Here is a 25511-nt window from a genome sequence, read left to right as displayed (position 1 = left end):
AAGCCTGTCTGGTAAATCTGCCTTTAGCACGTGCAGAAGAGGCAGAGGACAAATCGAACCTTATCCCCACCCCTGTGTTAAAATTGAGCCATAGGGGTGCCTCGTGGGCAGCTCGGTGGGTTAGGTTTCTGACTCTTGATTTCAGCTCAGGTCATGATCTCACGGTTCGTGAGATCGACTGCCGAGCCGGGCTCTGCGCTGACAGCGTAGAGCCTGCTTCGGATTGTCTCTCTCTCCCTCTCTCTCTGCCCCCACCCCTGCTTGTGCTCTCTCTCAAAATAAATAAATTAACAAGCATTACTACACGTATTAACATTATTAAGAAATAAAAAATAAAATACCTCGCAGGATGTGCAACCTGTTTCTTGCTAGGCCCATTAGTTTCCTGTGAGCCTGGGGAGCAACACGCCCAGGTTCTCAAGTTACCTTCCTCCTCATGTACCCTATGTTTTCTGACTACGTTTAAGAGACCATCTACGCAGGCCTAAGAGCGTCCAAACAGAGCTGGAAATAGACGTGAGGATGGGGCCAGGAGACCTGACGCAGACACAGAGCTATGGTCACACTGATCCCCTCTCTCCTCTAGAGACCACAGACACTTGCTTTGCCTTCTGTCAGCCATGATATTTGCCCTGCCAAATGCTCCCCCTTGGCTTGGATCCCGCCAGTGCCCAAGTCTTGCTGAGGCACAGGATGCATCTGAGGAGGAAGGACACAACCTCGCAAGTCCAGGGGTGAAAGGAATTGGGGGCCAAGCCTTGACAGTGGTGTGGGATCTATGGAGAGTCCAGAGTCCTTTCCAGAATGGAGCCAACCAGACGGGTGTCAGCCGAGAAGCAGGACATTCAGAGCTTTGGAGGGCACCTGGCAGTACAGAACTCCACACAGGGCTCTCAGAAGGTTAAGAGTGATTAACCAAGATTACAAAGAATGTAACTGATGTCCTTTCTGTTGTTTTCTACAATCAACCCTGTACATAGCCTCATGTCAAAATATGCTGTGGTTTCCGAATGCATGATTTTCAGTTTCCCTTCCTCTTAATCCATTTCAGAAGATGTTTAAGTTGTCTCCAAGTGCTTTATGGTTTATAAATCACCAAAATAACCTCAACATTATGTGTAGATGTGTTTTGATAGAAGAAACTTTATGATGGCCAAGAGCCGATTGTTACGATATTACCTTTGTTTTCACTGAAGAAGAAAGGCATCTGTTAAGTACAATAAAGCTTAAAGACATTGACAAACAGTTGGTTCTTGCAGCTTACGTCTTTATTCATCTCATCCAGAGATTAATTTGGGAATTTGTGACCCTTATTGATTACAAGTCCTTTGGAAATAATTCATATACTGTGTATTTACAGCTATACTTACAACCCTTGGCATTTTGATACATGAGGAAAATACAATATCTCCCAACTAATGCTCTGAGATTTGAACCCATGCACACTATTTTCCAAAGGGCACAGACACCTTGGTAGGTCATTGTTTTCCTGAAATAAAGCAAAGTGATCAGGTTTCAAACTTTGAGCTCATGTGGCTTTATACCCAGTTGAAAGTATGTGTGTCTTCAGAATGTCTTGGTCCTTTCTATTGCTGCCATTGAGGGCGAAAGCTGGGGTTCAAGACTGAAGCTTTCTGAGTGCTGAGGTCTGTAAACCTTGGCTTCTCCTCCCCCATGCAATTTAAAGGAATCCAAAGAATTGTCATCCCTGCTTGATAACTATAAATAAATAAATGTTCTTGGGGGTCCTCCTTCAGAGTTTACCATCAAAACCATCCAATGTTAAAAATAATAATAATAATAATAATAATAATAATAAAAACCACCTAATGTTGATGGATCAAGTTGGCAGATAATTACAGATATACGATATTAGTTAGCAAAGCAGTTTCAAAGACCATTGGATGAGGCAATTTTACTTTGGCTATAGTCCTTTTGCAATGCAGATAAAGATCTTTGTTTGAGTCCGCTCAGGATGCTGTATAACAAAATATCATAAACTGGATGACTTAACACTTTTTTCTCACAGTTCCAAAGGACAGACATCCAGGGTCAGAGTGCCTGTGCCTCCTGGTTCTGGAGAGGGCAACAGTCGATCTGTGCAGAAGGGGGCGCTAGGTGATGCAGAAGCAATCAGTTGCGTTCCCTGTGTTTTCATTTCACTAACTCTAGTACATTGTGATGTCATACACGTAGGCCCTGAGCATCTTTTACCCTATTTCCATACATAGCGGTACTTCTTAGGAGTAGAAGCACGATTCCTCTGAATTTGTGATTGCGTGTGTATTTAATAATCACAAGAGAATGACAGGAGAATCAGAGCCTTATGTCCTCTCCTTGCCGCCCTTCTCCCAGTCGTGTCTTATACAGAAACAGAAAGGGGAGACTCAAGTGCCAATGGAGTCACAGAGAGATCGGAAAGATGATGTGATGCATTATAGAAATTCCATTTTTCCAATTCCTTTGTCATACACTGTGACTCTCCTCTCTGATGTGGACAATCCCAGGTCTTGGAGACTTTAACAACACCCTTTTAGTGAGGCATTCATGGGACAATCTAGACAGCCAAGCTTTTCCTTGGTAGGTCAGGCAGTCACGCTTGGCAAAGAAGGGCTAGACCGTCTCTTTGAACACCTGACTATAGGTCACATGATTGTCTGTGGCCAGGGCATTTTTCAGACACTGCCAGAAGTACGGGTGGGCCTGTGGGTTTGTCGGCCACTCAAGGACGGAACTCTTACACAGCCTCTTCCGGAGCTGGAGGAACTTGGATTTCTGAAGGGGCTTCTCAAGGAATATCAAGATGATTACGTCTACTTTTTCATCCATGAGCCTCTGATGGGATAAGTAAAATGCGATCTTAAAGTTCTCAGTCTTTGCATACTTGTTTGTCATCACAAACACCGTCTTTTTGCTAAGCTGGATGCTCTGGGAAAGGTTTTCCAGAACTGGCTGCCCTGGTAGCCAATCCCTTTCCTCAAGACACAGATTAAAATGTTTCTCTCTTGGGTCTTCCAACTTGGCCACCAGCTCATCCAAAACCCACTCTGTCACTGCTGGGTCTTTAGTGTCATACACAACAAAGGCATCATAGCAAGAATCCAGTGATGTCAGACGCTGATACCCCTTCATTTTGGCCTTACAGAAATGGTAACTATACCACACATCCCAGAAATAGAGGTGGTTTGCTGTTGTAATCACCATCAGAGAAAGAGCCACCGATACGGAAAGTGAAAACAGGATCAGGTTAGTCAGATCTACCTCACAGGTATACAGATCCAGAGAGACCACACTCTGGCCCCTGTGTGCTCCTGGCCCCACACAAGTCACATCTGTGGCCAAGTAAGGAATAGTCACCTCTGTATGGTTAACCCACCAGACAAACCACACAGCATCACAGGTGCACAGAAACCGATTATGATGCAAAAGTAACATCTCCAGATTGTTGAGGACATTTTCTGGAAAGCTAGTCTTCTGGATAATCTGGATTTTATTTGAGCTGAGGTCCAGGTATCGCAACTGGAAAGCATCTTGTAGAAAATGCTTTGTCAGATGCCTGATTTGATTGTACTTGAGAATCAGTTTCTTGAGACTTCTGGAACAGTTGTATAATCTCTCAGGGACACTCTTCAGCTCATTGTAGCTGAGGTCCAAAGTTTCTAGATTCTTCAGATACTGGAGTCTTCCCCAGTTGAAGGACTTGAGCCCATTTTTGACCAAGGAGAGAGTCTTTAGTTTTGGAGGCATGCCATCAAAAACTCCAGCAGGCAAGAAACTCAGGGAATTTTCAGAGATGTCTAACTCCTCTAAGTTTAGCAGATTCTTGAAGAATTTTAAGTACCTGTTATCACCATCTCTCCATAAAACATCCAAATGATTTCCTCTGAATTCCAGAATTCTAAGAGACTCACTCTCCATGGTCCTGCTGGTGGACATAGAGATGTCATTGTTGTTCATCATGAGTTTCTTCAGAACTTTTAGGTTCTTGGTGAAGTTTAGCATGTGAGTAATGCCTTCTGATTGAAAGTAATGGCTATTACTACTTATATCTAGAATTTCCAGGTTGCGTAGCTCCTCAAATGCTGTTGAGTAGAGTAAATCAAGCCGGTTGTTAGAGAAGTCCAAATACTTCAACTCCACTAAAGGCTGAAATTCACTGCCATTGAGAGTTTGGCCAATGGTATTTCCTGACAAGTTTAGGCATTTGAGGAAAGACAGATGCTGAAAATCAGAGGACTTGACAAAAAATATATTATTTCTACTTAGGTCCAAGGCCTGCCCATACACATAACAATCTTTATTAAAAGGCAAGAAAGAGGGAGTCTCTTTGTTTTTGAACCTGCAACTCCTTGCATACTCATCATATCTGAAATAATGTAATGTTTCAAGGACCTGAGGTGCATTACCATCTACAGAAGTTCTGGTGTTAGAGCAGAAGCCAACTTCACTTGAATCTCCTGAAGGTGATATTTTATTCATTGAAAGATCTATGACTTTCAATGTTTTAAATTGTTCGAATATGCTGAGGTCAGCGATTTTTATGAAGTTAGTGCCAAGATCAAGAACTTCAAGATTGGAGAGACTACGTAACGGGGAGAGGTTATGGCTGCTCAGCTCCTTAAAGACGTATCCTTTGATCCGTAAAACTTTCAGGTTTTTCAGTGAAGAAAATGCATCCGATAGATTCAGAGTTGCACGATAGACCTGAAGTTCATAATTGAAAGACAGATCCAATTGGACAAGGTTGTGAAGAAGAAGCAAAAATTTGGCATCCCCAATTTCTTTGGCCAAGAAGTTTTGTGAAAGATCTAGCTCCTTAAGTTTTTTAATGTTTTTAAACCATCTTTGGGGCACATGCTGAAGAGAGTTACTGTATAGACGTAAAACTTGTAATTCTGTCAATGCATCAAAAGCCTTCATGTGGATCTGTAGGGGAGAATTATTCTCACAGGGTGTACAAGGAAATGGGACATTGTAACAACGAGGGCAGTTTCCACCTAGGTCAAGAATTTGCAGTTGATTGAGGTTATGAAAATCATCTTCTTGGATTTTTGCAATGGCGTTGTTATAAAGATGGAGTTCTGTTAAAGTGGATGGCAATGTAGTGGGGACGTATGTGATATTGTTATCTTTTAGGGAGAGCAATTTTAGATTTTTCAGACTCAGGAAAGCATCTTTTTCTATGAAAAATGAAACGTTGCAAGGATTGCGAAAATAACAGTTTTGGCCCAAGTAGAGTTTTTCTATGTTGGTCAGTTCTGTTAGGTTATTTTTCATGATACAAAAGATACTGTTGGCCTCAAGGCTCAGCAGCTGCAAGTTGGGGGGAAGACCCTCAGGTATTTCCAGAAGCTGGTTTCCATCCAGATAAAGGGATTTTAAGTAAGTGAGTCTACTAAAGCTTCTGGGTTTAATCTGCAGCCTCCTGGGACACATATTGTCTTTTGGCCCAAGTCGAATAGGTATACAGTTGCATCTGAAATCGATCTCTACCAGATAGTCCAGCTGGTGGAAGGAAGCTGGAGAGATACCAGGTATGTGGTTGATGGTGAGGGTGAGGTTGGTGGCATTGGAAGGAATACCTTCAGGAATTTCTGTCAAATGCTTGTCTGTGCAGTCCACAATCACATGGGCCTTTGGAGCATCCAGAGTGACATCACAGGGCAGAGTTTTGGGAAACCATCTAGCTCCAAGATGTTTGGAAATTAGGATTATGTTAAAAAGGATAAGGGACTGTCTCTTCAATGTCCACATTGGAAACACCTGAAAGTATAAGAAAGAACAAATCACCATCATTCTAAATCGTTCTAAAATATACCAAGAATCAGATTTGAAAATTCCTATTTGCTGCCTCTCTTTTGCTACAGTTTAAAATAAACAAATCAAGTCTTATTCTCCATTGCCTGGACGACATCTCCCACTCCTTGACTGTGTTTGTCTACTACTAAGGTTCATAACAATTTAGTTACATTTTTAGCTTTTAGCATCTTAGCCTTTCAGTTACATAGCTTTCAAAGTGATAGACGCACACTTTCCTATTCACTATTATTTAAAAATAGTGCAGTGGAAGAGCTATCAACTAGCTGCCAAAGTATGAAATTTGGGGATGAAAGAATATTAAAATGAAAATGCATTGGGACAAATAACACATTAAGACTTTAGTGCAATTACTGTTTGCGTGCTAAGCCTGCTCTGGTACACATTGCACATTATACCTCACAATATTCAAGGCTCTCAATATCCTAAGTAGCACTGCCATTCTATGAGCTGGCTTTCCTCTTGGATTGTTTTTGGAAATCCAAGATGATTTGGGGATGGACAGAGCACAAGTGAGGAAGGGGCAGAGAGGGAGATACACAGAATCCCATACACATTGGGTTTACATTACAGAAATGTGGAAAGGAGAGAGCAGAGCAGACAGTCAGGGAACCGTCTGGGTGACTCCTGATTGATCAAAGAGGATACTTATGGGGGCGCCTGGGTGGCTCGGTCAGTTAAGCTTCTGACTTAAGCTCAGGTCACGATCTCATGGTTCATGAGTTGGAGCTCTGCATCGGGCTCTGTCCTGACAGCTCAGGGCCTGGAGCTTGCTTCGGACTCTGTGTATCTCCCTTTCTCTGCCCCTTCCTCACTTGCGCTCTGCCTCTCTCAGTCTCAAAAATAAATAATAAAACATTTTTAAAAATTTTAAAAAAGAGGATACTTATGAGAGTGAAAGGAAGGCAGACCTATTAAGAATTATGCTAAGACTAGGGGTACCTGGGTGGCTTAGTCAGTTAAGCATCCCAGTCTTGATTGTGGCTCAGGTCATGATCTCACTGTCCATGAAATTGAGCCCTGTGTTGGGCTCTGTGGTGACAATGCAGAGCCTGCTTGGGATTCTCTCTCTCCCTCTCTCTCTGCCCTTCTCCCACTCATGTGCTTTCTCTCTCTCTCTCTCTCTCTCTCTCTCTAAAAATAAATAAACTTTAAGAAAAAAATATATAATTATGCTAAGACTATTGCCAGAAAACCAAGACTCTCTTAGGCAAACTGGGACATATGGAAACCTACCCATAATGCTGATTCTTGGGCATCCAGATTTATCAGGGGAGAAACTGGGACCCAGGGGAGAAAGACCTTAAAAGGTAGTATGGGAAGTACTAAAGAGCTTTGCTAATCACCATATTAACTTGAACTTGCCCTGCCTTAGAGGGTGGTTTAACCAGGGACTTGCCCTCAAGTTTCAGGATCTCTATCAATATTTTACTCCAGAACACTGGTTTTAGTTTAACAGGTGCTTATCTATGGAATGATGTAGCCTGTGTCTCTACAAGCTTCTAGATCAATTAATGCTTTTGTCTTCCCCATTGACTGAATCAACCAAATATGTTGATATCTAATAAACCAAATGCCTAGTTCCCTTAATTCCTCTAATACAAGGTAAATAAGCAAATTTCCCCCCAGCTTTCTTTTTCTCTAATGAAAGATGGTTCAGAAGGATCTCAAAGAGCTTCTTCATGCATCTTGAGATGCCTAGAGTTGAAGTTAGAGGTACAACATTGTCTCTTTTTTTCTCTTTCACCACCTTGTCTCCTTCTCTTCCTCATTAAAACTATTCACTGAGTCCAGTTGACGTTCTTCATTGACCTCCTTGACATCCTCCTTGCTTTGCCATTTTAGCTAAAACTTCATCCTTGATCTCAGGCTCTTGCTCTTCCAATCCACCCAAACTATTAAGCTTCCCAAAGATTAATCAGATTATATTACTCTAAAGTCTTTCAAATTATTTTCTTTTCCCCCCCTTTTTTACAGAATGAGCCCTAACTTTGTGTCATGGCATCCAAAGTCTTCCAGTAATTGGCTTTATTTATACCTACTTGTCCAGGCTCACCTGATACAACGCCCCTCTCAGCTTCTCTAGTCACTAACCCCAAGCCCAATGTGTAGCTCCCTGACTTGCAAGTCTTTTCACCTGGACTAGTCTGTTCTACCATTTCCACCCATCAAAATTCTAGTTGTCCTTTCAGGCTATACTCCCCAATGTGGAGCACTCAGATCCCTGGGGAGATATGGCAATAGGCCAGGGGTTATAGGAAGCTCATAGATAAACGTGGTATATCTCCCTTGAGCATCAATCTTACTCAAAGGTTTAGGAGAAATGTTCATCACTCAGGGAGGAGGGGTTGAGTCAAGATGGGAAAAGGAGAGATGCAGAGGGAGCTATTTTTATGGTCCCTGATTATGGGATCCCAGACCCTGGACCCCATCTCCAGCCATGCTTCTCCCAGAAGACATGATGAGTTCGTGAACCCCACTATCGGAAGGTAATAAGTAATGCTGCAAAGGGTGTTACTGTTGACCTGGGAGGTGAGTTGTATTCTAAATGGGGCCAAATGAATAAAGGACAAATTGTGAACCAGGTACCCTCTTATGAGCCCACTCCCATGAACCTAGATGAGATCCTGGGAAGAACTGGGGGGATCCCTAAATTAGCGAGTTAAAAACATGAAGTGACAGCCATCAACTGAGTTCTCCAGAATATGCCTAGTTTAAGTATTTCTATGATGGGGGGGAAACGAATGCTCTAAGATGAAGGCAGTTGAGTTATAGGCATAATAAGAGTGGTTTAACAACCGCTGTCCTTCCCCCGCCCACATCTCTGATTTGTTAAGTCCTGATCTGCAGCATTTGCAAATTCCCATAGTGTAAAGACTCCCACCATGGCCAATTTGCAACTGCCAGTGTGATGCCCTTCAGTGCAGAGTTGGGGAGGGATGTGCAGGATTGCTCTGGCAAACCTGTATGAGCTGGGTCCAGCAAACCCTGACCTTAACATACCTGAGACAATGACCGTGAAATGACTCTACATATGGACATAGTATAGACTAGAATGGAAAATTAATCAGAAAGTCTCTTATCCTTCCATATTTCTAAACTTTTTCTTGCACTCGTCCACTTTTCTCCATGTCTACTGCCACCTCCTTACCCCCATTAGCCATTAGGTCTTACCCAGACTACCACAAGAGGCTCCAAAATGGTCCCCCAATTCTCTGTCTCCTCTACAAGCCATTCATCAAACAGCATGAAAGCATTCATTATAAATATGAGTCACATCAACTACAGTGACTTCCTATTACACTTTGAATCCTTATTATTGCTTATATCATGCATGTTCTGACTCCCACCCTACTTCCATGACCTTGAACCATCCTTCCCCTGTTTTGACCACACACCAGACATCTGGCCTATTTTCTGTTCCGCATTCGAACCAGTCTTGGCACCTGCTGTTCCCTCTTCCTGAAATTATCGTTCCCTTCCTCTTCCCACAGCCAGGTCATTCTCATCCCTCAGGTGTCTGCATAAATAACACACACTCAGTCGGGCTTTCTCTAGTAGGCAGCACTTGCTATATTCTGAGCATCATTTTCAATGTTTCGATATATTAACTCATAAGAACCACATGTGAGTGGTACTACAGACCCTCAATCCTTACCCAAAACCTCTGGGGCTAGATGTGTTTTGGAACTAAAAATTTTTCGGCTCTTAGAAGGTAATAGGATATATGGATCCACATGTTATGTAATGTTCCTACTGGGGCCTGGGGCAGTATCCCATCACCAAACACTTAAAATTTTTGCAGTGAAACAAAGAATTATCCACACTAAGTGGGAAAGGAAGGAAGGAAGGAAGGAAGGGAGGAAGAAAAATCAAGGGAAGGAAGGAAGGAAGGGAGGAAGGAAGGAAGAAAGAAAACTAACTTACTCAAGTTCAGATCAAGATTCACCTCCAAATGAATTCGAGTCGTATGTTTGCCGTTGACTGAGTGAGGACAAAGCTTTCAGTTTGGAGATTTTGGAATTACAGACCTCTATTATTATTTCCATTTTTCAGATGAGTCCATTGAGGCACAGAGAGGTATATATACTCTGCACTAGACTAGTCTGCTTTATTTCCTTCATGGCCCTTAACACAATCAGTAATTATCTTGCTGATAATTTATGCGCTTATCTGTTTAATGTCTATCTTGCATGAGAATATAAGCACCAAGAGAGCAGGGCTTTGTGTGTCCTTGTGTAAAACAATGCCTGGCACTTAATTTGTGTTGCAGTGTGTTTGATAAACACATGAATAAAAGAGTGAATGCATGCATGAATGAAATAAAGCAAAATATTTCAAAGAAATTTCCCTTTGGAGTCAACTGCTTTAGGCTACAGCCCCAGACTCCCCAGGGGATAACATTCTATCTCTTCTATTTGCCCGGGGATTCCTTGGGGAGAAAGGTTTAAGAAGCTCAAACCCACGTTCTTGAGGACACTCTCTGGGATCAACCCAGACAGAAGTACCAACTCTGGCCAGATCAACCCAGCTCTGGATCGACGGTTGGAAGAACTGTGTGATCTACCTTGTCACTTCACCACCCTTGCCACGTTGTCTGCCTTTGCATCATTCAAGATAGGTGGCTACAACATCCATGTTACAAGAAGCCAGATGGAAGCAGATAGGAAGAAGGGGAAGAGCCCCACCATTTAAGGATACACCCCCCAAATTGCCTATTTCACTTCCTCTCACATCACATTAGCTTTAACTTAGTCACACGCCATGTTTAGCTGCAAGGGAGCCTGGGAAATATAATCTTTTTTTCTGAGTGGTATATGCCCAATTATAAATGGTGATTCTATCAGCATGAGATGAAAGAAAGGGAAGGGGTCCCCAGGGTTGTTAGTCTGCTAGGATTCTGACTCCTGATTTCGGCCCAGGTCATGATTTCACGGTTGAGCCTCACATTGGGTTCTGCACTGGGCATGGAGCCTGCTTAAGAGTCTCTCTCTCTCTCTCTCTCTCTCTCTCTCTCTCTCTCTCTTCCTCCCTCCAACCCTCTGCCCCTCCCCAGCTCATGCTCTCTCTCCATCAAAACAAAAAAGAAGAAAAAGATATTGGGAGATATAGAACAATCTCTGGACTTGATGAGGATGATAAAAATAATTAATTGCGAGTATCAAAAAATAGCCCATGGAATAAGAACATACAATTAAGCTACACATATAGAAGTGTCAGCATCTTGTCTGGAAAGAACTAATGATATTTCCACATTGTATTTTATTTTATTTTATTTATTTTTAAAGATTAAAAAATTTTTTTTAATGTTTATTCATTTTTCAGAGATGGAAAGAGACAGAGCATGAGCAGGGGAGGGGCAGAGAGAGAGAGGAAGGCACAGAATCCGAAGCAGGCTCCAGGCTCTGAGCTGTTCAGCATAGAGCCTGATGTGGGGCTCGAACCCACAGACCGTGAGATCATGACCTGAGCTGAAGTCAGAATGGTTAACCAACTGAGCCACCCAGGCGCCCCATTTTTTATTTTTTTTTAAAACTTCTGTTTTTAATGTTTATTTTTGAGAGGGAGGAAGCAAGCGAGCAGGGGAGGGGCAGAGAGAGAGAGAGAAATGGAGGATTCAGAGAGGGCTCCGCACTGACAACAGAGAGCTCAGTGCGGGGCTCGAACTCGTGAACCAAGAGGTCATGACCTGAGCTGAAGTCGATGCCTAACTGACTGAGCCACTTGGTCACCCCTGATTTTATTTTATTTTTTGAGTAATCTCCATGGACAACGTGACGGGGGTGGTGAAGCAACAGGGTAGGTGATCTCGAGTCGCCAGATCCTTGCATGACCTCCCAGAGCATAGTACAAATCAGGACGCTGAGCTGCTAACCTCTAGGAGCTTCTGAGAAATCACAAAATTGTTACACTAAGCCCGTGTTCATTGGCTTTTCTACTCTACCAATGTAAACCCACTGTTAGCCACTGTGGAATTCAGAACTTGGCAGTAAATTGCTGCTCGTGGGACAACCTAAAATATGGGGTGTTGGTATCAGGCTATGAGCAAGATATATGTGTATATTGTAAAATGATTACAACAAGTCTAGTGAACATCCATCACCTCACATCGTGACAGCTTTTTTTCTTGTGATGGCAACGTTTAAGACCTATTCCCTTAGCAACTTTCCAAAATACAATTCAGTATTGTGAACTACAGTCACCATGAATGCCAACTGTTGACTTGTGGCTTTACTCTTAGGGGAAACGGTTTGGCAATATTCATGATGCGTGTTGATGGCTTCTTACTGTTTTTAGCAGTCTTAGGAGAGGCATGAGCTATGGCTGAAGTTAGCATCTGCGAGCAGTGATGGAAGGAAGTGAGGTTTTCTCTGCCGGCAGCCTGAACTCTAAAGTTGATTAAGCCTTCCTTAATTTGGGGCCGGGCAGGGTTGAAAAAGCCCACTGCTTTACCACAAATGAAGGCAGATGAATGGACAGAATCAAGAGCAGCCCCAAGAGAGCGCGAGTGCTCATATGCATTTTTCCAGCACTTTCCATTAAGTATTTTCTAGCAGACAATGAAAGTCAGTCCAGGGCAAGAATCTGACTAGCAGTGCTGCCTTGCCCTTGACTCCTACAGCCTCTGGGGAGTTGATGAAATTGAGAATGAGGAACATTGACAGAATACAGAATCTTTTCACTTAAAATGGTCTAGGGGAGCTGGGTGGCTCAGTCGGTTAAGCGTCCAACTCTTGGTTTCAGCTCAGGTCATGATCTCACGGTTCGTGAGTGGTTTGTGAGTTCGAGCCCCACATCGGGGTCTGTGCTGACAGCATAGAGCCTGCCTGGGTTTCTCTCTCTCCCTCTCATCTGTTCTCTCTGTCTCTCAAAATAAATAAACTTAAAAGAAATTTAAAAAAACTAATAAATAAAATGGTCTAGAGCTGCTCGGTCTGATATGATAGCCACCAGTCATGTGTGGCCATTTGAATTTAAATTAATTAAAATTAAATGCAATTTTAAAATTCAGTGTCTCAGCTACACTAACTGTATTTCAGGTGCTCAAAAGGCACAGTAAGCTCGAGGTTACAGTATTCGAGTGTGCAGGCATACTGTAGAAAATTCTATTAGAGAGCACTGGTCTAGACCACGGGATGGCAAACTTTTTCCAGAAGGGGCTAGAGAGTAAATATTTTAGGCAAAATTGAGGCGATCATGTGGGTACTTCAATTACCATTAAGAATGTGACTCATTAAAGTTATAAAAACCATCCTTAGCTCACGAACAATACAAAACAGGTGGTCAGAGTCGGCCCAAAGGCCGTAGTTTGCAAACCCCTGGCCTAGACAAAATCTTAGGCTGTACGAAACTCACGCATAGAATTAACTCTAAGCAAATTTAACCCAAGCCCGCCAAATATTAAAAGAAATTATACTGCTTCGAAAGCCTGTTAAGCACGTTCACACACCGCTAATTTCCACCAATGGCATTTAGCGAATGATTTCCTCGTCATTCCAATGCTAAGAACTAGGTTTGTTTACGAAGAGAGTGTAAAGCAGAGGGCACGGCTCAGAGCTTGTGCTCTTGGCTGCTTTGTTATGCTACTTTTCCAGAAGGCTCCATGTCAAGGCATGCAATCCTCCCTCTGGGTGGTGAACGCTCTTATGTCCGGAACCTTGCTTGTCTTTACATGTACTCTATCGTTACGATGGCCTGCCACATGGTGAGCATGACATAAGTATTTGCTGAATAAATCAAGGCTTTGAACTTTCTTAAAATCCCATGGAAGACACACATTGAATGATCATAAATGGTAAAGTATTCCAAAGGTCAGACTGTTGACAAGGAAGCGAGGAGACACCAGGAGGGCTTGGCACCTCTAAAACGAAGGGGTGAAGTGGGAAAGTACCCCAGAAGGAAAGAGGACAATGTCAGAGGAAGGCATGGGAAGTGAAACTGCAGAAGGCCCCTTCCTTGATCCTTTCTCAGTTCTGTCGCCTTGAACCTGAAACCCCAGTAAGAATGGCGAGCTCATTTGTCTCTCCTGGGAACAGGCATACCCGGAACGGGACTGTCCCTGTCCTATGCTCAGTAGTTGAGCCTCAGCCCAGCTGGCCCTTGGAATGTTCTATGGCAGATGGGCCGTCTCCTGGCTCTCTGTGCCAGCTGTACCAGGAGCTTGGAACTCAGAGATAGCAGATAGACAGTGACAGGCTGGGTTCTGAAGAAGCAAAGGAGGGGGGAAAATTGACTCAAGGAAGAAAACCTTCCCAAATGTATTAAAGAGAAATAAGGAGCACCTGGGTGGCTCCGTCGGTTAAGCGTCCGACCTCTGCTGAGGTCATGATCTCACAGTTTCTGAGTTTGAGCCCCGCATCAGACTCTCCGCTGTCAGCGCAGAGCCTGCCTCAGATCCTCTGTTTCCCTCTTTCTCTGCTCCTACCCTGCTCATGCTCTCTCTCTCAAAAATAAAATAAGTATTTTTTAAAACGATAAAGAGAAATAATACCTTTTGAGGCTTCCAAATTTAAAAAATATTCTTGAGAAGATGATTGAAAGATGTGAAGTTTTCCTTTATTCCTTAAGTGGAAATGTCCCCTTTCAAACCACTTGGAACTACCTGCTTAACAGGAAAGTGGGGACCTTAGCTTCAACAAAATTCAATATAAGAGTTTGCTCAGTGCCAAAGGGGCTCCTGGGTGGCTCAGTCCGTAGAGCATCCAACTCTTGATCTCGGGGTCATGGAGTTCAAGCCCTACATTGGGTGTAGAGATTACTTAAAATAAGTAAGTAAGTAAGTAAGTAAAAGTCTTCAAACAGAGCTCACTCAGTGTTGAGCCGGCCCTATATTTTCATCTGCTACAAATAATTCACGTTATTTTGTTTTGTTTTGGTTTTTTGGGCCACGATTGCCTAAAGACATGCACCTTTCAGTAACGTGATTTGTAAAGTAACGTAATACACCATGACATACACCAGGCTCAGCTTCGGCTGCAAATCCCAGCTAACTACACGTGCAAATCCACTGGGTAAATCTGGATGCTCAATTAGCGAGCTAACTGGTCAAAAAGGGAATGTTTGATTTTGTATGCACAGGTGTTCTATTCTCTCAGTAAATCGCCTCTTCTTGTGAAAATGGAAAATGTCGAATTCACACTGAACAGTCACCGGACGGCCATTTGCTTTTTTTTTTTTTTTTTAAACAATGGCGTGGCCTTTTCTCGTGTGCTTATTACGTGCCAGATGCTGAAGGAGACACAGTGTTGCTAGGACATCACTAAGCCCTGACAATAAGGTTGAAAGGACATATAAATATTCCCATCTCACTGATGGAGAGGCAGAGATCAGAGAAGCAACTTCGAACCAAGCGTCCAAGTGCATATGCTGAGCAATCATCTTCAAGGTGCTTCACACAGTTACAGCAAACGCACTTGGCCTGTGTCTGTATCGCAGTGTATTTCTCTTTCGGTTCAAGGATTCTTAGCACTGTGATGTGTCCATATTGTGCTACTTAGAGTTTTCATAAAGAAATCTGCCAAATACCAAAAGGAGGGATTTACAATTTGAGTGGGACCAACTTGAGGGAAAAAGAGAGACTTTTCGGATGATACACTTCTGATGGATTCCATCTGCTGTCCAGCAATGCTAGGTCAGGGTAGTTCATGAATCTGTAAACTTACAGGCATGCTCAGGTTTACATTCACAAAAGAATTACATGCTCACACAGCTATCCAACACACATATTGGGTATGTAACCTACACAAAAGACTGTGCTAGGCCAAGGAGGGGAATACTGGGGAGTCAGACACCATTCCTGCCCAGCTAGGAACCAAATCCCTCTACTACTGCCGCTCAGAGGCCATGTGTGTCTCCTGAGCTGGGAGATCTCTGCTGTCGGGGCAATCCAGGTGCGGCAAACAATGTTGCAGACAAAGGCTAGTCAGGCCGAAAGGTAATGCTGCCTGCCTCCCCTTCAAACAGAAGCTTGAAGAAACCCTTCAAAGTGCCAAAACACATCCTTGTGGCTGCATCCGTTTCCTGGCAGGACTTGAACTTGCATTCAGAACCGAGTTCTCCTGATCTGAGACCCACATTTGCTTCCCACCCGTAGGTCTAAGGCTGGAGGCTAGGATGGCGAATAGGGAAACATGCTGTCCAGGAAGCTGGGAACGGAGTCAGCCTCTCAATCTGCTGCAGGGCTACTGACTAAATGCTCGTAAACCTTGACTTTCTTCTCATCCACAAACTGTGTGGGTTGAGCTAACGGACCTCCACGCTCCTTTTCTATTGTGCTTACTCGATGCTTCTGAGCCTTGGCCTGGAGCCCCCTGAAACTTATCTGCCTGCGTCTGATCTCAGCTGTGAGTCTTCCTAGCCCCCCAGAAGCTCAGGCTGCTGCCGTTTCAAAATGATCTAAGCAAGGCTTCCAACCACCATGAGCCTCCTAAGGATTCCACAGAGATGAGAAAACAACAACTAGCACATCTTTTTATAATAAGCCTTATATGTCTTCAGGTGACACTGTTTTGTGAGTTTTATTCAGCTCTCTGAAACAGTAAGGCTGGGAAGAACTGGATGAGGATCTATCAACTGGAGGAAATGGTTAAAACTGAGAAACCACCCATAGCGGAACACCAAACATCTCTTTAAAAAGAATGTGGGGGCGCCCGGGGGGCTCAGTCACTTAAGAATCCAGCTCTTGATTTTGGCTCAGGTCCTGATCTCAGAGTCCCTGAGTTCAAGCCCTGGGTCAGGCTCTGTGCTGACAGTGGGGAGCCTCTTGGGATTCTCTCTCTCTCCCTCTCTCTCAGCCCCTCCCGTGCTCTCTCTCTCTCTAAATAAAATAAACTTTAAAAACTAAAAATAAAAAGAATGTGGTAGACCTATAGGTATTGACATGAAAAGCTGCACAAGTTATTCAGTTATAAACAAAATGAATTTTTAAGGCAGCATGAAAATAACATATAGCATATGAACCCTTTATGATGAATAAAGATACAAATATTTGATTTGTTCTTGCAGCGAAAAGTACAGAAGGACACATTAGAAACTCAACAGTGATATTTTCTGGGAAGGGGTAAGAAAGGGAGCCTCTGCGGGGTAGGAAAGAACATGCTTTATCCTCTATTCTTTGAGTTTTTAAATAAAGAACAGGTATTCCTTTTATTTTTAAAAACATCTTAAAATTTGCAGAGCAGGGGCGCCTGTGTGGCTCAGTTGGTTAAGTGTCTGACTTCGACTCATGTCATGATCTCACAGTTTGTGAATTTGGGCCCTGCATTGGGCTCTGTGCTGACAGCATGGAGCCTGCTTCAGATTCTGTGTCTCCCTCTCTCTGCCCCTCCTATGCTCACACTCTGTCTCTCTCTCTCTCAAAAATAAATTCACATTTAAAAAAATTAAAGATTGCAGAGCATGTAATAAAACCTTATTATAATAATGTGAAAGTAAATTGTGAAAAATGAAAATTTCAACAAGTATGTATTGATACCTGCTATGTGCCAGGTACCCACTTCTAAGTGTTGGGTCACATCAGTGGACCAAATAGAAAAGATTCCTGCTCTTCTGAAGCTTACATTCTCCAAGTAATAAAAAATATAGAACTATAATCATCATATCAATGTTAAGTGACAAGGTTATAGAAAAAGGAAGAGCAGGGTGGGCTTGTGGCCATAAATACAGTGGTTTGGGGGGACATCATTGAGAAGTTGACATTTGAGCCTAGATCTCAAGGAAAGGAGGAAGTTGACCAAGCAGCTCTATTAAGGGGGTTAGGGGTGGAGGTGGGGGGGAAGCAATCCAGGCAGAGGGACAAGCCTAATGCAAAGGCCCCCAAGGTGGAAACATGCTGGAATATTCAAAAGATGATGGCAAGACTGGTGTGCCCTGAGCAAGGGGAGTTGAAGAATGATAGGAGATGAGGTCAAAGAGGGAGGGCCCCCAGCCTCTCGCCAAGCACGCAGGGCCTTGCCAACCATTCCAAGGATGATGGTTTTCCTCTGAGTGGAATGCGGTTCCGTGTCAAGCTTATGAGCTGAAGAGTGATGTGGCCTGACTTACATTCTAGAAGATCCGTGCTGTTGTGCTGTGTTGAGAAGAGACCGTGAGGGGGTGAAGGTGGAAGGACTGAGACCAGTCAAGACGCTATGACAGCAATTGAAGCAAAAGGCCCAGTTGGCAAGGGTGGAGGTGGTGAGAACGTGCCAGATACTGGATTATATTTTGAAGGTGAAGCCAAAGAAAATACGACTTCAAAGTTCTTAGAAGGATGACGGATTGGAAACAGCAAACATTTCTGGGAAATTTCCTGCCAAGGGGAACAAAAACACTGGCAGGTGTTCCCAGGGCCAGGAGGGTCAAGAGGATTTATTTTAGGAAAAGAGAAACAATAGCACGTTGTGATGCTGGTGAGAATGAAAGAACAAAAAAAAACCCACCAAAAAGCATTGATGATGATGATGATGATGATGAGTACCCAAACATTGATCCTGAGCAGGAGAGCAGGGAGGACACCTAGCACACCAGCATGGAGACTGGTCTTAGCTAGGAACAGAAAAAACTCTCATCCTCAGTAGAAGAGTCCACACATTTGTTGACAAATCTCCTATCCTCCTTTGAGGTTTTTGTGAGAATTTGCACAGAGAGCAGCAGAAGTGATGCCACAGGACTTCCAAGGCTAGGACAGAAAAAAGGTGATAGGGTTTCCCCCTCACCTAGTGCTCGTTCTCTCTTGATCTCTCTGTCTCTCTCCCCACTTTCTTTAAAGCCCTGAGCCACCAGCCTTGTAAGAAACCTGGCTACACTGCAGCCACCATATTGGTGAGACTACATGGAGACAGAGACCCCCCTGAGGAGCCCCAGCTGGCAGCCGTTGAGTCTCCCTGCCTGGGCACAGACCTGTGAGGGAGCGAGTTTTCAGGTGAGTCCAGCCCTGGGCACTGACTGTAACGGTGTGAAAGACCCAGCATCAGAGCCACCTAACTGAGCTCAGTTGGCCCTTGAGCCCACCACACATAAGAGTATATGATTATGGGATGCCTGGGTGGCTCAGTTGGTTAAGCATCCAATTCTTGATTTTGGCTCAGGTCATGATCTCATGGTTCATAGGATCGAGCCCCAAATCAGGCTCTTTGCTGACATCGCAGAGCCTGCTTGGGATTCTCTCTCACCCTCTCTCTCTGCTCCTCCCCTGCTCATTCACTGTCTAAATAAATAAGTAAATAAACTTTAAAAAAAAAGTATATGATTGTGGTTGTTTTACACCAATGCATTTTGGGGTGATGTGTTAGGCAGCGACGGGGAACTGGATAGGTGGTCTGGCAGGACATCCAGGTACAGAAGCTCTAGGTAGGCGCACAAGGAGGAGGGAACACGTGGATAGCCTCTTCCAATGGCTGCAGTGTTCTCGGTGAAGTGGGAAGCAAGCTTAGCAGCTATGAGTGAGAAGACAGCAGATGTGGAAGACAGAGGAGAAGGAGGACAGGACCCTCCTGGAGGCCCAGGCAGACACTGCACGAGGAAATCAGTGTGATTACCTGCTGGCAACAAGGAACCACCCCCAACCCCCTCATCTTTTTGCAGGTAACTTGCCTTCCCCTTGGGGTCTTTCTCACACACTCTGCATGGCTACACTCTGCTTAGATTTAATTCCTCTCAGCAAAATTCCTCTCAGAAGGAAATCTACCTTGAGATGGGAATATTGGAAGCCTGGGAACAGTTACTGTTCTGCTCACCGCCACACCTTTACCAGCCAACCCATCTGAAGGCCAACATACTGAGTGCCCCTGGGGACTACTAGGTGCCAGGCTTCAGGGGCAACAGCTCCATGGGTTCACCTGCTCCTCCGGTCTATCTGCAAGATCACACAGGCAGGAAAAGAGCCAAGTGGCCCAAGTTGAAAAGGAATTATTGGAACATGCATTTCTGGTGGTGGGGGTGCTGAAGGCAAGCTGGGGAAGCGAAGGATTTCATATTACAGCGGGGATCCTGCGAGTGGCCAGGCTGGGTTGAACCAGAGCTGATGGCCAGCTGGAAAATAATGGGAAAGGGACACAGGAGAGGCAAGGAGTGAGTAGAAGAGCAGTCGTTGGACACCCATGAATTTGAAGTCACTAACCTGTTGCCCTGTCGATATTGAAACCGCGCCGTGGGATTGGAAGTACCAGAAAGTCTAAAGCTTGTTTTCAGACAATTGTTTTTTCCTCAAGGTCAACTGATGTGGTTCTAGCCGGTGAACCAGCAAGGCCCTGTATTCCTTGCTGGAGATCAGGAGCCCAAGACCCTGCTCAGTTTACACCTGCAACTTCTACAGCCCTTTCCCCGTGTCCGACAGTTACCCCTGCTTCCTTAAAGTGTTAAAGTCTCCATCCCAGGAGGAGCACACGCTTAACATAAGATGCTCCTGTACGCCTGTTTTCTAAGTACACCTGTTTTGCAACCTTGTGCCCACCTGGACCTGTGATGACAAAGCTCCCCTTTCTGAATATTCATCCTAACCCTAAGTAAAAGGAACCCACTCACATCTGCTTAGGGGCTTTGAAAGTCATTCCCCGTGGTCTCCTTATTTGCTGCAAATAAAGTTTTCTTAGTGTGACCACACCACCTGGTGTAGTCTATCTGTAACTCACCAAGGAGGGAACTCCCATTAACTGGGTAGGGCACTGAATTGTTTGATAACTGGAGAGTGATATGGACATCACCCTGGGTGCTAACCAAACACCATGAGCAAGGAAGTTACTTCTTTGGTGAATCATTTTACTTCAGGAGCCTCTGATTTCCTTGTTTTTCTATTTGTTTGGTAGACTGAGCCTCCACTTGGAATTTCCCTAATAAATTTATGACAAAATAGCTCCCCCTCCCCCCCCTTTTTTTTTTGAAAATTTCAAAAACATTTCTCCTTGTAGGCTAATCTCTGGAAAGTGTAATTATCTTAAATACCAAAGTCTCATTATGTAACCAAAAACAAAACAAAACAAAGTAAGTGTAAGGATATAACCCACCTACTTTAAAAATAGACTTTTCATCATTTACTTCCTATCATTTTTAGCCCAACAGACTTAGTTTTCAAAATAAAAGAATAAAATGCTATATAGTAGTCTTACATAAATTAGGTACTCAACAGCTATTACACGTTACAACAGGCACTAAAGACCAGGAGATATTAAGTCTTATTTGATCATATACTCTATCCACTTGTTTTCCAGAATCCACCACGGTATGCTTTTCCTGTATGGGGCCAGTTAGCAAGTATTTTCTGTTTTGCAGGCTGTATGGTCTCTGTCACAACCACTCAACCAATGAGTAGGTTGCCATTGCAGCGTGAAAGCCGTTATAGACAATATCTGAACAAACAAGAAAACTATTTGTGGGCACCGAAGTTTGAGTTTAATATACCTAGGATGGGTCATAAAATACTATTCTTCCTTTGACTTATTCAATCACTTAAAAACATCAAAATTTTCAGGGCGCCTAGGTGGCTCAGTCGGTTGAGCGTCCGTGGTCACCATCTCACGGTTCGTGGGTTCGAACCCCGAGTCGGGCTCTGTGCTGACAGCTCAGAGCCTGGAACCTGCTTCAGATCCCCTGTCTCTGTCTCCCTCTCTCTCTGCCCCTCCCCTGCTCACGCTCTCGTTCTCGTTCTCTGTCTCAAAAGTAAAAATAAACATTAAAAAAACAACAACATAAAAGCTTTCTTAGCTTGTAGGCTGTACAGACATAGGCGGCAAGCTGGGGACCGACCATGGCGCACTGCCCAGCCCTAAGATTTGGCAAGCTTCTGAGACAGAAGCGAGCTGTTCTTGGGGTGTGAAGACACTGGTTGGTTAATCTGTAATGATTGCTTTTAATTTTAGCACAATCTTTCAAATTTCTAAATGATGAGATTTCTTTAATTTAGTAAATAAATTTCTGGTTACCTCTTTGCTTGGGCACGAAGAAATTTGCTACAGTGAAGAGTGGAATAATGTTTTTACTTGTAAAACTGCCGGACTATGGTTACATATCAGCACATGTCTTTCTAATACTGCTCTCCGTGTCCTGTGTCTATTACACAGAGTGAGGAGCATTCCAGCCTTAGCTAGAGCTTTTCTGGTGGAAAGATTGCATTGAAAATTTTTAAATATTTTATTATTTACTTTTGAGAGAGAGAGAGACAGAGAGAGACAGAGCATGAGCAGGGGAGGGGCAGAGAGAGAGAGGGAGACACAGAATCCGAAGCAGGCTCCAGGCTCTGAGCTGTCAGCACAGAGCCTGACACAGGGCTCGAACTCACAAACCAGGAGATCATGACCTGAGCTGAAGTCAGATGCTTAACTGACTGAGTGCCCCATGAGCTCCTGAAAGGTTGGATTTTAAATTCTTATTCAGCCACATGAGTGCCCTCTCACTTTGGTGGATCACTTTACCTCAAGAGCCTCTTGATTTCTCAACTGTAAAATGGTTAGAATGCAGGGCTCTTTTGTGAAACTATTAAGACAAATAGGTAACACATGTGTTCATGTAAACCATCTTCACAGATTAACCAACAGTGAGGAAGCATCTAGTGTGCACAGATTAAAAACATCAGGAAGGGGTGCCTGGGGGTGCTCAATTGGTTAAGCGTCCAACTCTTGGTTTTGGCTCAGGTCATGATCCTGGGGTTGTGGGATCAAGCCCTGCATTGGGCTCCGAGCTGAGTACTGAGCATGGAACCTACTTGAGATTCTCTCTCTCTCTCTCTCTCTCTCTCTCTCTCTCTCTCTGCCCCCTGCCCCTACCCTGCTCTCTCTCTCTAAAATTAAAAAAAAAAAAAACCATGAGAAATATATGCTCCTTATCAATTTCTAGTTTGCTGTTTTCATTTGCCACTATATTATAAGTACTTTCTTAGGTCTTTCAGTGTTCTTTTAAAAAACATGATTTGGTGGTTACACAACATTCCATTTAATGGGTGACCACGATTAAGTAACCCCTCCTCAACATCCGGCATGACATATTCTCTTTGCCATGCTGCATAGACTATCTTCATAAATTATTTGCCACCTCCTTGATCATGTCTTTAAGAAGGGTTTCTAGAAGTGGAGTTTCCAGATCAAAGGATAGGACATATAACTATTAATAAGGTTGAATAAATTTCCCCGGGGCTTTCTGGCCGTTTTGTAGGTCTTCTTTTGCAAATTGTTTCCACTTCTTTTCTTACAAAAGATATACCAGTTTCTCTTTTTCTCTTCAGTGGTAAGGTATCATAATGGAAGTTCACATTTATGGGGCTACAGCGTGGCTCCTGGAATCAGGCCGTCCAGCCAAGACCACTCAAGCTCTCGAACCTCCCGAAGCCCCAGTTCCCTCATCTGTGCCTCACAAGGCTGCTCTGAAGCTGAAACAGATCCACAGACATCAAACCCTTAGCATGACACTGGATGTCTAGTAAGTGGTCAGTAAACGCGAACGGTCTTCATTATCGCCAGTCCCCTTATTCCATCCCTCAAGGGGCAAAGGCAGATGTGGGCAGGGGTTTGCATAAAAACAGACCTCTGAGTTTCTAGGAAATGAAACTATAAGCAGCAGTTTCCTTTGTAACATAGTTCCCCTCCCCTCGCACCGTGGTTAACTCTTCATTAGACCGTAGACACAAAATGAGCCTTGACGCCAACATGGAGATCTAGAAACCAGAGTGGGCTCCCACTGAATGCACGCCATCATATCTACTTTGGGTGACAAAATCATTTCAGCAAAAGGCCACCGATGTCCTTTTCTGATTAATTTTTGGCATCCCTAATAGCTCACGCTGCCCACGAAGAACTCAAACACGTAGCCTGTTACTTGAGCCTCACGACAGCCCTGGAACGCACCTCTCAGTCACTAGGCCTTGACTTTCGTGTTTCTGCGTCCATCTGCCCAGTTTTAGCATGAATCCTCTTAGGTCCATTTAACGAGAATCCCTCACCATTGATCTCTGATCATCCCGGGTATCGGACACAGTCCCTCATCCCCTAACATCCTCCAGGTGACAGCCAATCTCCCTGGCCTGCCTTCCGCAAGAATCCTGGTAAGTCCACTTATCCAGAAGCCACCCCCACCCCTGATGTTTTGTCTTAGTCTTTTTCTACCCACAGACCCCCACTCTGCTCCTTGGCTATAAATCCCCACATGGCCGTGCTATGCTGGCAATGGAGTCCAGTTCTGTACCGAGGCCTCTTTTCCCCCAGTTCCATTTGTTCCTGAACAAAACCCGTGGTTGCAAGCCGTAACGGCTGTCCAGTAACTTCAGTGATTTGTACGGTTTCAAAGCCAACGACGTAGGATGAACAAATTAGACCCACAGAAGTGATTTCCCCAATTCAAACATCTGTTCGTCCTCACTACAGCCCGCCTGAACGCTTGCAGGAAGTTGGACAGACCTAGCCTTGATTAATCTGCAATTATGAAATGCTCCCATGATTAATCCTGATTACGAAATACCACGAAGAAGTTTCCTCCGCCAATAACCAAAATACAAATCTTAAACATCTCTCTTGCCAGCTGGTTTCAGTACTTCCCCCAAGGATTACAGATAACACTTCTTTAGGGAATCTCCTGGCTGGTCTTACCATGTTCAGTCTTCCTCCACGATGAAATCTACAAGTCCGGTTGGAGAGAGCAGAGCGTGAAAGGTGTCACAATCGGCCTGAGATGGACCCAAAAGCATCAACTAAGATAAAGAGAAAATACCAAATTGTGCATTTCAAAGATGGTAACATACTGTAGCTCCAAAATATGCTGGGGACATCACTCTAAAACATGCTGTCGCAAACAGCCATCAATGGTGTTTCCTTCCTCCGAGTTATGTAAACTAGAGATACGCTCCAGAAAACCATTTCTATTATTAAACATCTGGCTTTATCTTCAAGGAACTGGCATTTTAGACTACCAAAATTTTTCTTTAGATTTACAGAGGATTTTTTTTTTTTTTTGGCATATGATTTGGGTTCCCTCCCCTCCCTTCCCCACTGAAAATGGCTCATACACCTAATTAGTTACATTATCCAAATTTGTCCCTATGCTCAAAATACCTTTTTTTGGTTGCATGGAGTGATCTATGTCCGGAGGCTTCTGAGATGAAGAGATGGTCTTCAGGAAGCATGGAGTCCCAGAGGCTCCAGGCTGCCAGCCCTAGAGTTTCCAAGTGCAAAGACAAAGTTGGGGGTGTTAGGGGAGGAGCATAACTACTTAAACCACCCGAGACATGAGGTTTGCAGAAGCACCAGGTTCCTCTTACTTCTCCCACCATACCCAGGGCAATGCCTTGTCTAAATCCAAACAACCCAGTTGACCAACCTTCCTTCCTTTTTTGTAGGTGACTTTCTCAGCCTCAGCACTGTCGACCTCCTCGGTGAGAGAATTCTTTGTTGCGTTGGAAGATGTTGACCAGCATCCCTGACCTATACTCACCAGATGCCAGTAGTGCTGCCCTTCCAGTTGTGACAACCACAGATGTCTCCAGACGTTGCGAAATATCCCCTGGGGAGCTAAGGCACCCCGGGTTGAGAACCACTGTTCTGTAGATAGATATCTGAGAGACAGGTCTAAATTTACCTTGCTCTGTCTTAGGCCCCCCTGAGAGACAGATCTGCCGGCTGGTTGACTCACTTCAGGAGAAAAGGTCAGCTGCATTTGGAGTCTAGTGTCACATAAAGCCCTGTTTCTGGAACTGGGGTCCTCGCGAGAACTGTTCCTTTCTTAACGGATTATTGGGT

The 25511-nt window shown here is 44.0% G+C and overlaps 1 protein-coding gene across 2 annotated transcripts; it reads right to left on the bottom strand.

The window, feature by feature from the left end:
- Positions 1 to 1254: 1254 nt before the first annotated feature.
- Positions 1255 to 25178, bottom strand: TLR7 (toll like receptor 7). Of its 2 annotated transcripts, XM_042974955.1 has the most exons (4): positions 25093 to 25178; positions 24828 to 24927; positions 24366 to 24466; positions 1255 to 5763 (listed from the first exon to the last, which is right to left on the bottom strand). In XM_042974955.1, the coding sequence occupies exons 3-4, from the start codon at positions 24366 to 24368 to the stop codon at positions 2614 to 2616; spliced, it is 3153 nt and encodes a 1050-aa protein (XP_042830889.1). In that variant the 5' UTR covers positions 24369 to 24466; positions 24828 to 24927; positions 25093 to 25178; the 3' UTR covers positions 1255 to 2613. The 2 variants fall into 2 exon arrangements, with proteins under 2 accessions (XP_042830889.1, XP_007090140.2); XM_007090078.3 differs by lacking the exon at positions 25093 to 25178 and having other exon boundaries at positions 24366 to 24442; positions 24828 to 24935.
- Positions 25179 to 25511: the final 333 nt, after the last annotated feature.

The sequence above is a fragment of the Panthera tigris genome, chromosome X (genome assembly GCF_018350195.1).
Source record: "Panthera tigris isolate Pti1 chromosome X, P.tigris_Pti1_mat1.1, whole genome shotgun sequence".
In the NCBI taxonomy this organism is placed as follows: Eukaryota; Metazoa; Chordata; class Mammalia; order Carnivora; family Felidae; genus Panthera; species Panthera tigris.
This window is presented reverse-complemented; position numbering and strand designations above follow the sequence as displayed.